General features: G+C 41.2%; 1 protein-coding gene across 1 annotated transcript in view; it reads left to right on the top strand.

The window, feature by feature from the left end:
- The window catches only part of LOC126253699 (dedicator of cytokinesis protein 1), a 443,179-nt gene that overhangs the window by 166,286 nt on the left and 262,890 nt on the right, over positions 1-14,003 (top strand). Inside the window, exon 16 of the mRNA XM_049955225.1 lies at positions 5,584-5,758. Coding sequence (XP_049811182.1) covers positions 5,584-5,758 — 175 coding nt within the window. The remainder of the gene's footprint in view (positions 1-5,583; positions 5,759-14,003) is intronic.

The raw sequence follows: 14,003 nt of genomic DNA, 5'->3' as shown, positions 1-14,003 counted from the left end.
GGTTGAAACTAGTCTTTGCCACTGTTATCTCGTCTGCTCTAAGGACATGCCCGTACCAGCGTAGGTGGCTTTCTCTCGTTTTGTCTACTATTGGTGCAACACCTTATAGCCCGCGAGCTTCCATTATTTGTGACATGGTCATTCAATGTTAATCCTGATGACCACCTAAGCATTTTCATCTCCATAACAACAAGTCTTTGCTCTACTTCCTTTGTTGAAGGCCAGCATTCAGCCCCCATACAGTGCAACTGGACGGATTACTGATCGATATACTTTTGGTTTGAGCCTGTTTGGAATTTTCTTGTCACGTAGTACTCCATTAACGGAACACCATTTGAGCCATGCGCTGCTAAGGCGGTTGGAGATTTCTACACCGAGATTTCCATCGGCAGCAATTGTCGAGCCCAGGTACTTAAAAGTCCTTGCTGTTGGGAGGTCAACACCATTGATTCTGATGGTTACAGAGTCATTTAAATCTGTGGAAAGGTAATGTTTTCAACACATTGAGCTGTAGTCCTACATCTGCGAGGCGGTCATTCCGGGCTTGGATTTGAAGTTGTAGATCATTCTTATCTTCACTGGCCAGTAGCACGTCATCAGCATACAGTAATGTACAGGGTGAGGTTTTCTGCAGGTTTCTTGTGACGGTATCCGTGACAGTGATAAATAGGAGTGGTGAGGGAGCAGATCCCTGATGAACTCCCAAGGAAATACGGAAGTCGTCTGGCAGCTGACTGTACCCGGCTCTTCGAGTTCTGGTAGAAAAGTCTGACTCACCTAATGAGCTCTTCAGGTACTCCGTGCTCTCGCAGGGCAAGCCAAATTAACGCGTGTGGCACTAGGTCGAAGGCCTTTTCGAGGTCGAGAAAGGCAAAGTGTAGATGTTTTGACTTCTCACAGTGCTTTTGAATAAGCAGTTGAGCTGCACGGGTAGCATCTGTCATCCCACAGACCTTCACGAATCCACATTGCTTGATGGAGAGACTGATAACTTGTCAGATCCTTTTATCGATGATGTGCTCGAATACTTTCCTGGTGTGTGACAGAAAGCATATTGGGTGGTAGTTGTTACATTCAGCTGGACTTCCCTTCTGCTTCCAAATTTGAAGTGTTGTGCTACATGTCCAGTCAGATGGAATCTTTCCCTCCTCAATGATCTTATTAAAGTAATCCATCAACCATACAGCTGGATAATAATAAACAATAATAACAATAAACAAACGAGTTCAGTTGCATGAACAGGACTAAAAATAGTAATGTGTGTATTACTATTAGCACTAATCATCTATACATAGTCTATAAACTTATTCGTTCTACAGCATTTCGATAAAAGAATTTATAATCTGCGGAACATGTAACTAAACAACTAAATCAATTATTTGAGGCTGAGAGCAATTAGTGACTGGAAACAGACTTTAGACATAATTTCAAACCTTTGCAGAACTTTTTCTTGATGATGCTCCCATAAACTGCTCAAAGGAGAAAAGTTTATCGCTTACTACATTTTTTGCTGTTTATGCAGTAAGATAGCCATGTAAGTCATGATGTTTTAATTTTTTTACTTCGTTGCTGCGTACTCCGTTCACAACATATTTTCCAGACAGTATCCACGTATACCACTGAATGAACCTGCAAAATTATATAATTGTAGAACACACAATTCAGAAGATATCGGAGCATAAATTTTGAGATGTGTGAAAAACTAGCTGGTGCTTAAAATGGAGTACAATTTACCCAGACTATACGCATCCAGGGACTTGCAAAAAAACTTTAACCATAATTTCAAACATTTAGAAAATGTTTTACACACTTAACATCAGATAGTTTGCAGCTATTTTGTACATGAGAGTTCAATTCTTTACAGAATCAGGGGTTTAGTGGTTGTATATATTCCAAGACCTGTCTTCTCCTACATTTTTTACCCTCTGCTGCTTCCTGTAGCTCCATAGAAGTTATTACATGGTGTCTTATCATCTCTTTACTTCTTGCAGTTGGTGTAATCCTCCCATTCCTTTCCTCGTGATTGTGCAGGGAGCCTTTTCACTTGTGCTCTAGGTATATATATGCTCAGAAATATCTTTCTGGACCTAATCCATATTCTGTATTCAATAGACTATTGATTCCATTCAGCAGCTCAAGTAACTCTTCATCACTTTCTTTGAAGAGAGCAATGTCGTCAATGAATATCGTCATAGATATCCTTTCACCCTGAAGTTTAATCTCTCTTTTGAACATTCCTATTACCTTAATTTTTTTGATATTGAGGTAGAACAATGGAGGAGAAAGGCTGCAACTAGAACACAAGAACTACCGAACTGACTGTACAATAGTTCTTGCATTTATCTTCCCTTGCTACCTTTGGAATTGTGTAGATTATATTTTTATGAAAGTCGGACAGGATGTCTCCAGTATTATTGATCCCACACTTAGACTTAAGTAATGCTTTTTTTTTGTCAGTTCCCAGAGGGTCTAGAAATGTCAAAAGAACTGATATTTCTCTCTTCTGCCCTATTTGGTGGTAAGTCTTCTAAACTTCTATAGCGCGCTTACTAAAACTGGATCCCCTGTAGCCTCCCAATATATATCCATTTCATCGTCTATCACTTTAGCAGACAATTACTCTCCTTCATAGTGGCCCCCAGTGTACTTTTTTCACATATCTGTGCTTTCCTCTTTGTGTCACAGTGGAATTACTTTTGCTGTATTAATGATGACTACTGTGAGTTTAAAAGTCTCTAAAAATTATTTTGATTTTTTTAAAGCTGACTCTATTCTTCTCATGAACATTTCTTTTTGACTGCTTCATTTTTCCTGGTGTCATTTTGGTTTGGCATTTTTGCACATCCTGTTGATTTCATTGCTTAGTGACTTGTATGATTGTATTGTATTCTTTTCCTGGGCATTTTTGTGTTTCTTACTTTGGCAGTCTATTGAAATATGAGGGTGAGTCAGTAAATATGTCACAAATGGCAGAATACTGCATAGTATTTTAAATTTTGCAGCCTTGTGGTTCTAAAATGTGGCAGCTCATGTTGAGTGAAAGATAGCCATAGTCAACAGCTGATTAACTACCATCAGTGCAGATTGCAAGCTTGTTGCAGGGGTTTACCCAGACTAGAACAGTGCAAATTTGTGTAATTTTTGGGAACCAAGTGAATGTGAAACATGTCTTTTATGTGGTGTGAACTATATTCCATAGAAATCATTGTTGAGCTGGATATGGCAGCTGAACAAAGGATGTGAGAGACTTACCAACAAGGAGTGTTTGGTCACCCTGTGGAGTTGACTACTGATGCCATTTTGCATCGTATATGGTAAATGGTCCTGGAAGATCATTGTGTGACAATTGAAGGCATAACACATGCCCTAGGTTTTCTTATAAACGGTTGAATTTTCATAAAACTTAAACACGCTGGGACCAATTTAAGGTCCACTCTTGTTTCTCTTACATGTAAATGATCTTCCATGTAGTATGCAGCAAGCAGAACGAGTTCTTCAAATGATTCAAATGGCTCTGAGCACTATGGGACTTAATATCTGAGGTCATCAGTCCCCTTGAACTTAGAACTACTTAAACCTAACTAACCTAAGGACATCAGACACATCCATGCCTGAGGCAGGATTCGAACCTGCGACTGTAGCGGTCGCGCAGTTCCAGACTGAAGCACCTAGAACCACTCAGCCACACGGGCCGGCGAGAACTAGTTCTCTGTGCAGATGACATTAGTATTGTAATCAACCCAAGCATACATACACCGTTAGAAGAAATCGTAAACAGTGTTCTGTACAGTGTCATTGATTGGTTTTCGCAAATGGTCTCACCCTCAATTTAAAAAAAGACATAACATATTCAGTTCTGCGTATCTAGATGTACTATACCAATGGTATGTGTGGTAACTTGTCAACGAAATAATAAATAGAGTAGAAACTTCAAAATTCTTAAATATCCATGCTGATGAGAATTTAAACTGGAAAAAGCACATTTTGGAACTCCTAAAACATATTGTTCAGCCCCATTTACTCTTAGAATAATTATAAATCTTGGGGTGAGACAAAGCAATAAGTTGACATATTTTGCATATTTTCATTCAGTAATGTCATATTGCATAGTTTCATTCAGTGATGTCATATTGAGTAATGTTTTGGGATAACTTGGCGTCAAGAAAAAAAGTTTTCATGTCTCAAAAATGTGCTGTTAGAATAATATGTGGTGCTCACCCGCAGTCATTTTGCAGATATCTGTTTAAAGAATTAGGCATTTTTATTACTGCTTCACAGTATATTTATTCCATTATGAAGTTTGTTGTAAATAATCCACTACAGTTCAAAAAGAACAGTAATGTACATAATTACAGTACCAGAAAAAGAGTCACTCATTTGCCACATTAAGATTGTCTACAGCACAAAATGGGGTGCTTAATGTTGCAACCAAAACTTTTGGTAACCTTCTCAGTGGTATGAAATGTCTGACAGTCACCATAGTAAAACTTGAAAATAAACTGACAACTACAATATAAGGAGGAGATAGATTGCTACTCTCCATAAAGATGACACATTGAGTTGCAGACAGGCACAACAAAAAGACATTACTCATTAGCTTTCAACCCAAGCCTTCTTCAGGAAAGGAAACACACACACACACACACACACACACACACACACACACACACACACACATTCATTCATTCATTCACACAAGCAAGCACACTTCATGCACACATGACCGTGCTTTGGCTGAAAACTAATGTGTAACTGTCCTTTCTTAGAGCCTTTCTGCAAATCAACATCTCATCTGTGATTAAAAATTAACAGTGATGGTGAAATGTGCTGAGGAGGCAACTGATTGTATCCCAAGTTTCCTTTGATATGACCAGACTAATTATGTACCCTTGCTTTATCATTTAAATAATTGAAAGTTAAATGTCACTGTTGTATGAACTGAGATAAAAATATCACAACCATTCTCCAGTGTTTGTTATTTGTCCGATACCACTCCTTCCTCAACCCAGGCTTAGACTCCTTATTTTCCACTTGGATTAGTATCATTACATCCGACACACTACTAAATTATTTGTACGATAATCCATAGAAGTATAGTAGACTAAATATTTTCATGAATACTTCTGTAGTCCTCTGGTGCAACTTGAATAAGATGTGACAAAATCTTTGTGGTGTACTCTACCTGCAGAAATCATAGCAATTGATATGGCACTGCCAAAGAAATATCTACAAAAATGTGAAAGCTCACAAAAGTAAATGTGGTTACCTTGTTTCAAAGTGTTAATTGCTCACTGCGTAAATATGTTATATGAAACGAAAAGAAATTTATTGTACCAAAAACAGTATAGTGTAATACTGATACTGATGTCAAACACTTAAGTTAATACATACAACTACACATGAAGATTTCTAACACCTTTGTTGAGAATTTTCTGTTTAAATATTTGTTGACATATAAGATATAGTTAATGTATATAAATAATTGATTGTATTTGTTATTGTAGTAACAGTTTTTTTATTATGTAATTGATACACTTGAAAATTGTTAAATTTGTTGATGATTTCCCATCGATATCATTACAGTGAACTTTTGAAAGAACTTATCAACAAACTGCCACCAAACCGTCTGACAAAACAGAAAATGATGACAGTAAACGACATTGTGCACAGTAAATTATTCTTACTGTCAGAATGCCGTGCAATTCTCTTGCCAGTGATCACAGCACAGATTAAGGAGCTGTTAGAAGCAAGAGATGAAGTAAGTAGCATTTGGCACTGAATATTGATAAAAGTGAAATTTAATTTGTGTATTCAATTGATTAATTTGAGCTGATTTAATTTTGTAATAATGCTGTATTTTTTGGAACCAGCTGTCATGATGTGCAAGACTTTTTTTTTACTATGCTTTTGTTTTGGTATATAATTAGAAATGGATAGAGAAAGCACCTGCAAACTGCATGTTTGCATAAGGGTTGAATGATAAAGTACCATATCAGTTGATGCCTTTATTAACAACAGATCATCTTTCACCTACATCACTGTCTGTCAAGAAATAATACTGTGCAGCATTCATCTGCAGATCTAACTTTACCTCAAGTACAGTTATATGTGTTATAAATATTGATGGCCCGTTAGCTATCAGAAAGATGAAATTTGGGGATATTATGATCGAATAAATACGTGCCTGCAAATGTTTTGGCTGCAGTTAGTGAGTCCAGTAGAGGTACATACAGGATATGTAAATAAAGTTTCAAGACTGATTTTTTTTTCCTGAGTAACAGTGTGCCTGCAGACCAGTCTCACAACCTGCACCAGATGGTGGGGCGTGTTGGCTAAGAGAGCCAAGCATCGACATTCACCAACAAAACGCTGGAGTGAAAACATCGCGAGTGCAGGGATTGTGTGGTTTGAAACGTTGTCGAGAAATTGGAGCATCCAAAATGCAGCGCCTCTTGGAGCGGTGGTGTTCGATCAAATTTTGTGTAAAACTGAACAAGACTGGGACAGAAATATTAAAAATGATTCAAGAGGCCTATAAAGAATATGCCGTGTCACATGCCGTGGTTTTCGTGCGGCACAAGAGGTTCAAACACGGTGGTGAAGACTTGGAGGATGACGAATGCTCTGGAAGACCTTCAACGAGCAGTACTGACAAAAATCTGGCCAAAGTGCATCAAGTTATAAACAGTGACTGACATCTCAGCATCAGAATGATTGCAGATGAAGTGGGTTCGAATCACCAAACTGTGTTTCAGCTGGTGACAGAAGAACCAAAGATGGGAAAAGTGTGTGCGGAACTTGTCCCTAGAGTGCTCTCGGATGGACAGATGGAATGACGCCTGGCTGTTTCGTTGGAAATGCTTGAACGTTTACAAACTGAGCCTGATTTTTTTGGACAAAGTGGCCACTGGTGATGAGACCTGGGTCTTCCAATACGATCCAGAGTCGAAGAGGCAAAGCTCAGAGTGACACACCTCCACATCACCAAACCCGAAGATAGCCCGCATTAGCAAGTCACGTGTGAAAAACATGCACATTGCTTTTTTTGATGCAAAACGATTGATCCACAAAGAGTTTGTGCCTGCTGGACAGACTGTCAATGGTTAGTACTGTACTCGAGTGTTCCACTGTTTGAGGAATGGAGTCCGCCCGGAGAAGAAAGATGACTGGGTGCTGCACTATGACAATGCGACCATTCACACCTGCTTCACCATCACTGAAGTTTTGACCCTGTTCAACATGGCAATGCTGCCACCGCCACTCTGTAGCCCCGACCCTGCCCCCAGTGAGTTCTCTTTGTTTCCTCCAATGAAGAGATACCTGAAAGGGAAGCGGTTTCACAGTGTCACAGCAGTCCAAAAGGCTTCAGAGAGTGTTTTGACCAGCTATCCTGTTAACGAGTTCCAGGGAGCTTACCAGCAGTGGAAATCTTGTTGGCAGCAGTGTGTGGATTCTCAAGGCACCTATTTTGAAGAATTTTAGTCTGATGTATGAAAGTATTCAATCATTTTTTTTGTTCTGAGATTACTCTTGAAATTTTATTTACACACCCTGTAAAACTTTTACCACACGAAAGGTGATTGAGACCATTGAGAAGCTTAATGGGCATTCAAACACTTCATTGCAACGTAACTGCAAATGGAACAAGTTGCCCCATGTGGATGAGAAGTAAATTTGAGTACCAATGTGTAGTAGATATTTTTTATATTTTATCGATATAAAAGCATAAGTGGATACAAAAAGAAATATATAAATAAATAAATAAAATGCAGACAGCTTCTGGCTGATTGGCGCAATTCACTTAATATTATCTACAGTTTTTTAAACATGAAGGTTCTGAAAGTACTGAAGGAAGTAGTCCAATGAATATCTGCATTCTAAATCTGCCTTTCTACCATATCCATTATTCCTTAGAAGAACAGAAAAAAGATTGGATGAACTATGAAGACAAGTCATAGCTTCTGCTTCATAATTACCAGTGGCAAGTGATGTATGATATAACATAGGTAGTTTTCCATAAAACATACAAGTTAGGGTAAGTCAGCTATGCTCATAAGAGTACCTACATTCCATGTAAGAGCAGTAGGGTTGGAATTAGCCTGATAGTATACAGAATATGCTGTCTGTCTGAAGTCATTTACTGAAGAATAACTTATTAAATTTGGAAAGCTACGTCTTACTGTGTTGTTGGATCTATTTTACAAAAACTGAGAAATTTCCTTTTGAGGGGGTATGTAGAGGTGACAGAGCTTTCGGATTGATTAGCTTATTATTTTTCCATAATAGTGTGTGACAGTAGTTAGCTCAATATTCCAATGATTCTTATCTAGGATTGTAGTTTGGAATAAATCAGATTGTTGTTCATACAAGTGTTTCAAAGTTGGCTATGAAATTATCGCCTCTCTTTTTTCGACTGATTCATTTAATAATGTTATATGTGAAATAGTAATGATATTTTTGGGGAGGAGTTCTTAAAGCTTTCAGGACAATAACAGAGTCCCACTTATGCACTGGTATAGCCAGTACCTGACTGTGATTAGGACAGCTCCTGGAAAGGGTTGAATTTGGGGTATAGACATGTAGCATGTTGTAGCACTCTTCTTGTAAGAATTCTTGAGTTTATGCTGTTACTACATCACCTCCGTATTTTTGGGGTTTAAACATAATGATGTTGCCACCCTGGACAGGTCTTCAGTTCTTTTGGTGGGGTAATAATATCTACTATCTGGAATGCCACTTGACTGATGATTAAATGTTCTCATGAAAACTTTCCAGGATTTTCAGCTGAAACTGCAGATAACTGTTTTAGAATTGCATTTAATACTGAAATTTTAAACACAAAGCTGCCCTACATGCGAGGGTAGGTTTGAACACCCCTGAATATTACTAGACATTGCGCTCTTCAATTGTTCTTTCCTGCCTCAGACCTGAGGTCTGGTTCACCCAGGTAATTATGAGGAGACCTATTGATAAACTTTTCAGCCTCAAAACCACGATTGAAATTTGTTGTTGGTTTGAAGCAATACACCTCAAATCCATTGGAGTTGGTTTGTGAGGCTGCTTTGCCACTTTCCTGAAGCAAAATCTACAGCAATGTAGGTGCGTGTTGTGTTACTCTGATAAAGTGTAGATATCAATTGTAATGAGTATTGTTATGATGTAGGACTTGCTTTTATACCATCCTTGTTCCACAAAATTGCATTTTATTACAACAGAGGAAATGCACTCGGTGATTTAGCAATTAGACCTGTTCTGTTTATTGGTCAATCACTATTGCATTTTCTGCACATTATGATCATGACCTATTTACTTGTACAGCTACTGTGGCATATGAATATGCAGTCATTGGGAATTTTCACTGTTCAAATTTCACATCATTCTCTGCATGTTCCAAGATGATGTCTGTATTATCTTTGTCAGACACAGTGTTGTAAAAGAAGAAACTGAGATCATAGTGTTGGAAAGCACTTAGGTTGTATTGACTATGGCAGATGCATGCCAGAAACAATGTCTTAAGTGACAGTGGACTGAATGTCCCTGACATTATGGTCAATAATATAGCTGTTTGTATAAGATAATCACTCACTATATCCAGGGGCAGATGTGGGCTCTGACCTCAATTTATTGGTTACGAACTGCAGATTACACCTGAAGGAATTGTGAACAGGTAGAACATCAAGGAGAGGGGACTCGGATAAATTTAAAGATCCGGAGATTGTTAGAATTTCGGAGGAAGCATTAGGCAATAATAGACTGGAATAGTCGAAAGAAATACAATAGAAGGCAAATGGGGAGGTCTGAGAGATGAAATAGTGGCTACAGCAGTGTTTTGGATAGGTAAAAAGACAAGGCTAGGTGGAGATTCTTGGATAAGAGGGGAGATACTGAATTTAATTGGTGTAAGGAGAAAATATAAAAATGCAGCAAGTAAATTAGGCAAAAGTAAATATATATGTCTAAAAAATGAAATTGCAGAAAGTGCAAAATGGCTAAGCAGAAATGCGTAGAGGACAAATGCAAGGATGTAGAAGCATGCACAAGTAGGGGAAAGATAGATGTGTATAGGCAAATTAAAAAGACCTTAGGAGAAAAGAGAAGCAGCTGTTTTAATATCAAGAGTCCATATAGCAAGCCAGTATAAAGCAAAGAAGGGAAAGCCGAAAGGTGAAACGAATTTATGGAAGGCTATAAAAGGGAAATGAACTTAAAAGATAATATTACAGAAAGGGAAGATGAAGTAGACGAGGATGAAATGGGAGATATGATACAACGAGAATAATTTGACAGTGTGCTGAAAGACCCAAGCTGAAAAAAATCCCCTGGAGTAAATGACATTCCTCCAGATTTATCGAGATTCTTGTGGGAGCCACCCATGACAAAACTCGTCCACCTGGAATGAAAGATATGTAAGACAGATGAAGTACCCTCAGACTTACAGAAGAATGGAGTAATTCCAATTTCAATACCAATACCAGTACCAATAATAACAGTTGCTGAAATTTTGAATATTGACAGACTATCAGTTAAGTAAGTTGTAAAGTACTGATACCGTATTTACAGCAAAATGGAAGAACTGATAGAAGCTGATTTTGGGAAAGATCAGTTTGGGTTCTGGAAAATATAGGAACACGCGAGGCAATACTTGACGCTATGACCTATCTTAGAAGATATATTAAAGAAAGACAAACTTACAAGTATAGCATCTGTAGATTTAGAGTAAGCTTTTGACGGTGTTGACTGAAATACACTTTTTGAAATTCTGAAGGTAGCAGGAATGAACCACAGAATGTGCAATGTTATTTACAACTTGTGTGGACAGCAGATGGCAGTTAGAAGAGTGGAGAGGTATGAAAGGGAGGTAGTAGTTGAGAAAGAAGTGAGATAGGATTGTAGCATATCCCTGATGTTATTCAGCATGAACCCAAAGCAAGTAGTAATGGAAGCCAAGGAAAAATTTGGAGAGTGAATTAAATTTCAGGATGAGAGGGGAGGGTGGGGGACACTTTGAGGTTTGCTGATGACATTGTAATTCTATCAGAGGCAGCAAAGGACGTGGAAGAGTGACTAGGTGGAATGCATAGTATTCCTCCGCAATGCATTTCTCTTCTTCTTCTCTCTAGACTTCTGCCCAAAAACGGAAACTTGACCAGCCACCAGTGACAAAAGTACTACCGCCTGCCCCACAGTTCCTCGTAGTTTCTCGATCTGAGGACAGAAAGGATTTTTCCTCTGTCAACCCTTTCGTTATCCAGAAGGGCGTAGATGCCATAGCCGGATCTGTCAAGTCTTGTACCAGGTTGCGTAACGGTACCTTGTTACTAGAAACTGAGAGCGCCTTTCAGGCACAAAAACTGCTTCGGGCCACACTCCTGTGCACATTCCCTGTCCGGGTGGAGGCTCACCGCACTTTGAATTCGTCTCGTGGTGTGGTATATACTAGATCACTCGACGGATTGACTGACGAGGAGATTCAGTCTTTCCTCGCTGAGCAGGGCGTGACGGCTGTCCATAGGGTCATGAAAAAGGTCACCAATGACCTTGTACCGACCCGGACACTTTTCTTGACCTTTGATAGTGTTCAGCTGCCGTCGCGCATCAAAGCGTGCTACGAGGTTATTTCTGTTCGCCCCTATGTCCCGACACCTACGCGCTGCTACCAGTGTCAGCATTTTAATCACATTCGCCAGTCTTGTTCCAATGCGGCTAAATGTGTCACTTGTGGCTGGGATGCCCATGTGGGTGACTGTCCACCTCCGTCTACTCATTGTGTGAACTGTCAGGGTGACCATGCAGCGTCCTCCCACGACTGTCCCATCTACAAGGAAGAACGCTGTATACAGGAGATTCGGGTCAAAGAGAAAGTGTCCACCTTGTCTGCTCGCTAGCTATTTGCTAGTAGGAAGCCCACGCTGCTCCCAGTGGGGAAATATAGTACTGTCCTCGCCTCTCCTCAGACTACTAGGGAGGTGGCGACGCAGACATGCGATCTGACCTTCAGCACTACGGTCGTCCGTTCGGCCAGTGCTAAGATCGCGCGGTCGACGTCTCCTCTTCCTCCCATCACCCCACAGACACAAGCACCTTCATCAGCTTCTGCCAAGACGAAGACCCAGAAGTCAGATGCACGGGCCTTCAAGAAGGAACCGTCCCGTGCAGACTTCCTACGTACCTCGAACTCCCAGCCATCGACCAGTACTTCCACTAAACGACCTTCCAAGAAGGCTAATAGGCAGCACAGTTCTCCTTCTCCGCCACGGCGCATTTCTTCTCCTGCGCCACCCAGCGGTTGCCGCCCCAGGCCGTCATCCCTTTCGCCTGGCCGCACCGCTGGTAGCCGAACATCTGGCCGTTCACCGGTGGAGGAAGCTCCCCCTCCCAGCAATCTTAACAAGATGACCGATGAACCTATAGAACCAATGGACGATGACTGTCCGCCTACTGACAGCGGCGGCAGTGCTCGCTCGAAGCTAGGCCCTCAGCGGCCGTCGAGGTGATCCCTTCTTGCATCTTCTTTCTCTTTTTCTTCTCACGATGGCACTTATTCACTGGAATATTCGCAGCATTCGCTCCAACCGAGAGGACTTGAAGTTGCTGCTCCGCTTGCACCGTCCGCTCGTCGTAGCCCTCCAGGAAACAAAGCTACGCCCATGCGATCAAATTGCCTTGGCACACTACACCTCTGTGCGGTTTGACCTACCCCCTGTGGCAGGTATTCCGGCTCATGGAGGGGTTATGTTGCTGGTCCGGGATGATATTTACTATGATCCCATCCCATTGCACACCGGCCTGCAGGCAGTTGCTGTCCGAATTACTCTCCTCACTTTTACATTTTCCATTTGTACCGTTTACACTCCATTGTCGTCTGCCGTTACCAGGGCAGACATGATGCAAATTATTGCTCAGCTACCTGCACCATTTTTGTTAACTGGAGACTTCAATGCCCACCATCCCCTTTGGGGCTCTCCAGCATCCTGCCCGAGGGGCTCCCTGTTAGCAGACCTTTTCAACCAGCTCAATCTTGTCCGCCTCAATACTGGCGCCCCTACTTTTCTTTCGGACACATCTCACACCTATTACAGTTTAGACCTCTCTATATGTACTCCCCAACTTGCACGCCGGTTTGAGTGGTATGCACCTTCTGACACATATTCGAGCGACCACTTCCCGTGTGTTATCCATCTCCTGCATCAAACCCCCTCTCTGTGCTCAACTAGTTGGAACATCTCCAAAGCAGACTGGGGGCTCTTCTCTTCCAGGGCGACCTTTCAGGATCAAACCTTCACAAACTGCGATAGTCAGGTCGCACACCTCACGGAAGTCATTCTCACTGCTGCTGAATATTCCATCCCTCACACTACATCTTCTCCACGTCGCGTACCGGTCCCCTGGTGGACCGCGACATGTAGAGATGCTTTACGTGCTCGTCGACGTGCCTTACGCAGCTTTAAATGCCACCCTACAGTGGCGAATTGTATCACTTATAAACGATTAGGTGCGCAGTGTCGTCGTATTATTAAAGAAAGCCAGCTGGGCTGCTTTCACAAGCACCTTCAACAGTTTTACTCCTTCTTCTGTTGCCTGGGGTAGCCTGCGCCGGCTATCTGGCACTAAGGTCCACTCACCAGTTTCTGGCTTGACGGTCACGAATGATGTCCTTGTGGCCCCTGAGGATGTCTCCAATGCCTTCGGCCACTTTTTCGCAGAGGTTTCGACCTCTGCTCATTACCACCCTGCCTTCCTCCCCCGAAAACAGGCAGAGGAGGCTAGGCCACTTAACTTCCGCTCCTCAAATCGTGAAAGTTATCATGCCCCATTCACCATGCGGGAACTTGACAATGCACTTGCCCGGTCACGGTCCTCCGCTCCAGGGCCTGATTCTATTCATATTCAGATGCTGAAGAACCTTTCTCCTGCGGGTAAAGGTTTCCTTCGTCGTACTTATAATCGCATCTGGATTGAGGGACATGTTCCCGCATGCTGGCGAGAGTCTATTGTTGTACCGA

Source organism: Schistocerca nitens, chromosome 4 (assembly GCF_023898315.1).
Source record: "Schistocerca nitens isolate TAMUIC-IGC-003100 chromosome 4, iqSchNite1.1, whole genome shotgun sequence".
Taxonomy (NCBI): domain Eukaryota; kingdom Metazoa; phylum Arthropoda; class Insecta; order Orthoptera; family Acrididae; genus Schistocerca; species Schistocerca nitens.
The sequence above is the reverse complement of the archived record's forward strand: the minus strand, read 5'-3'. Positions and strand labels throughout refer to the sequence as shown.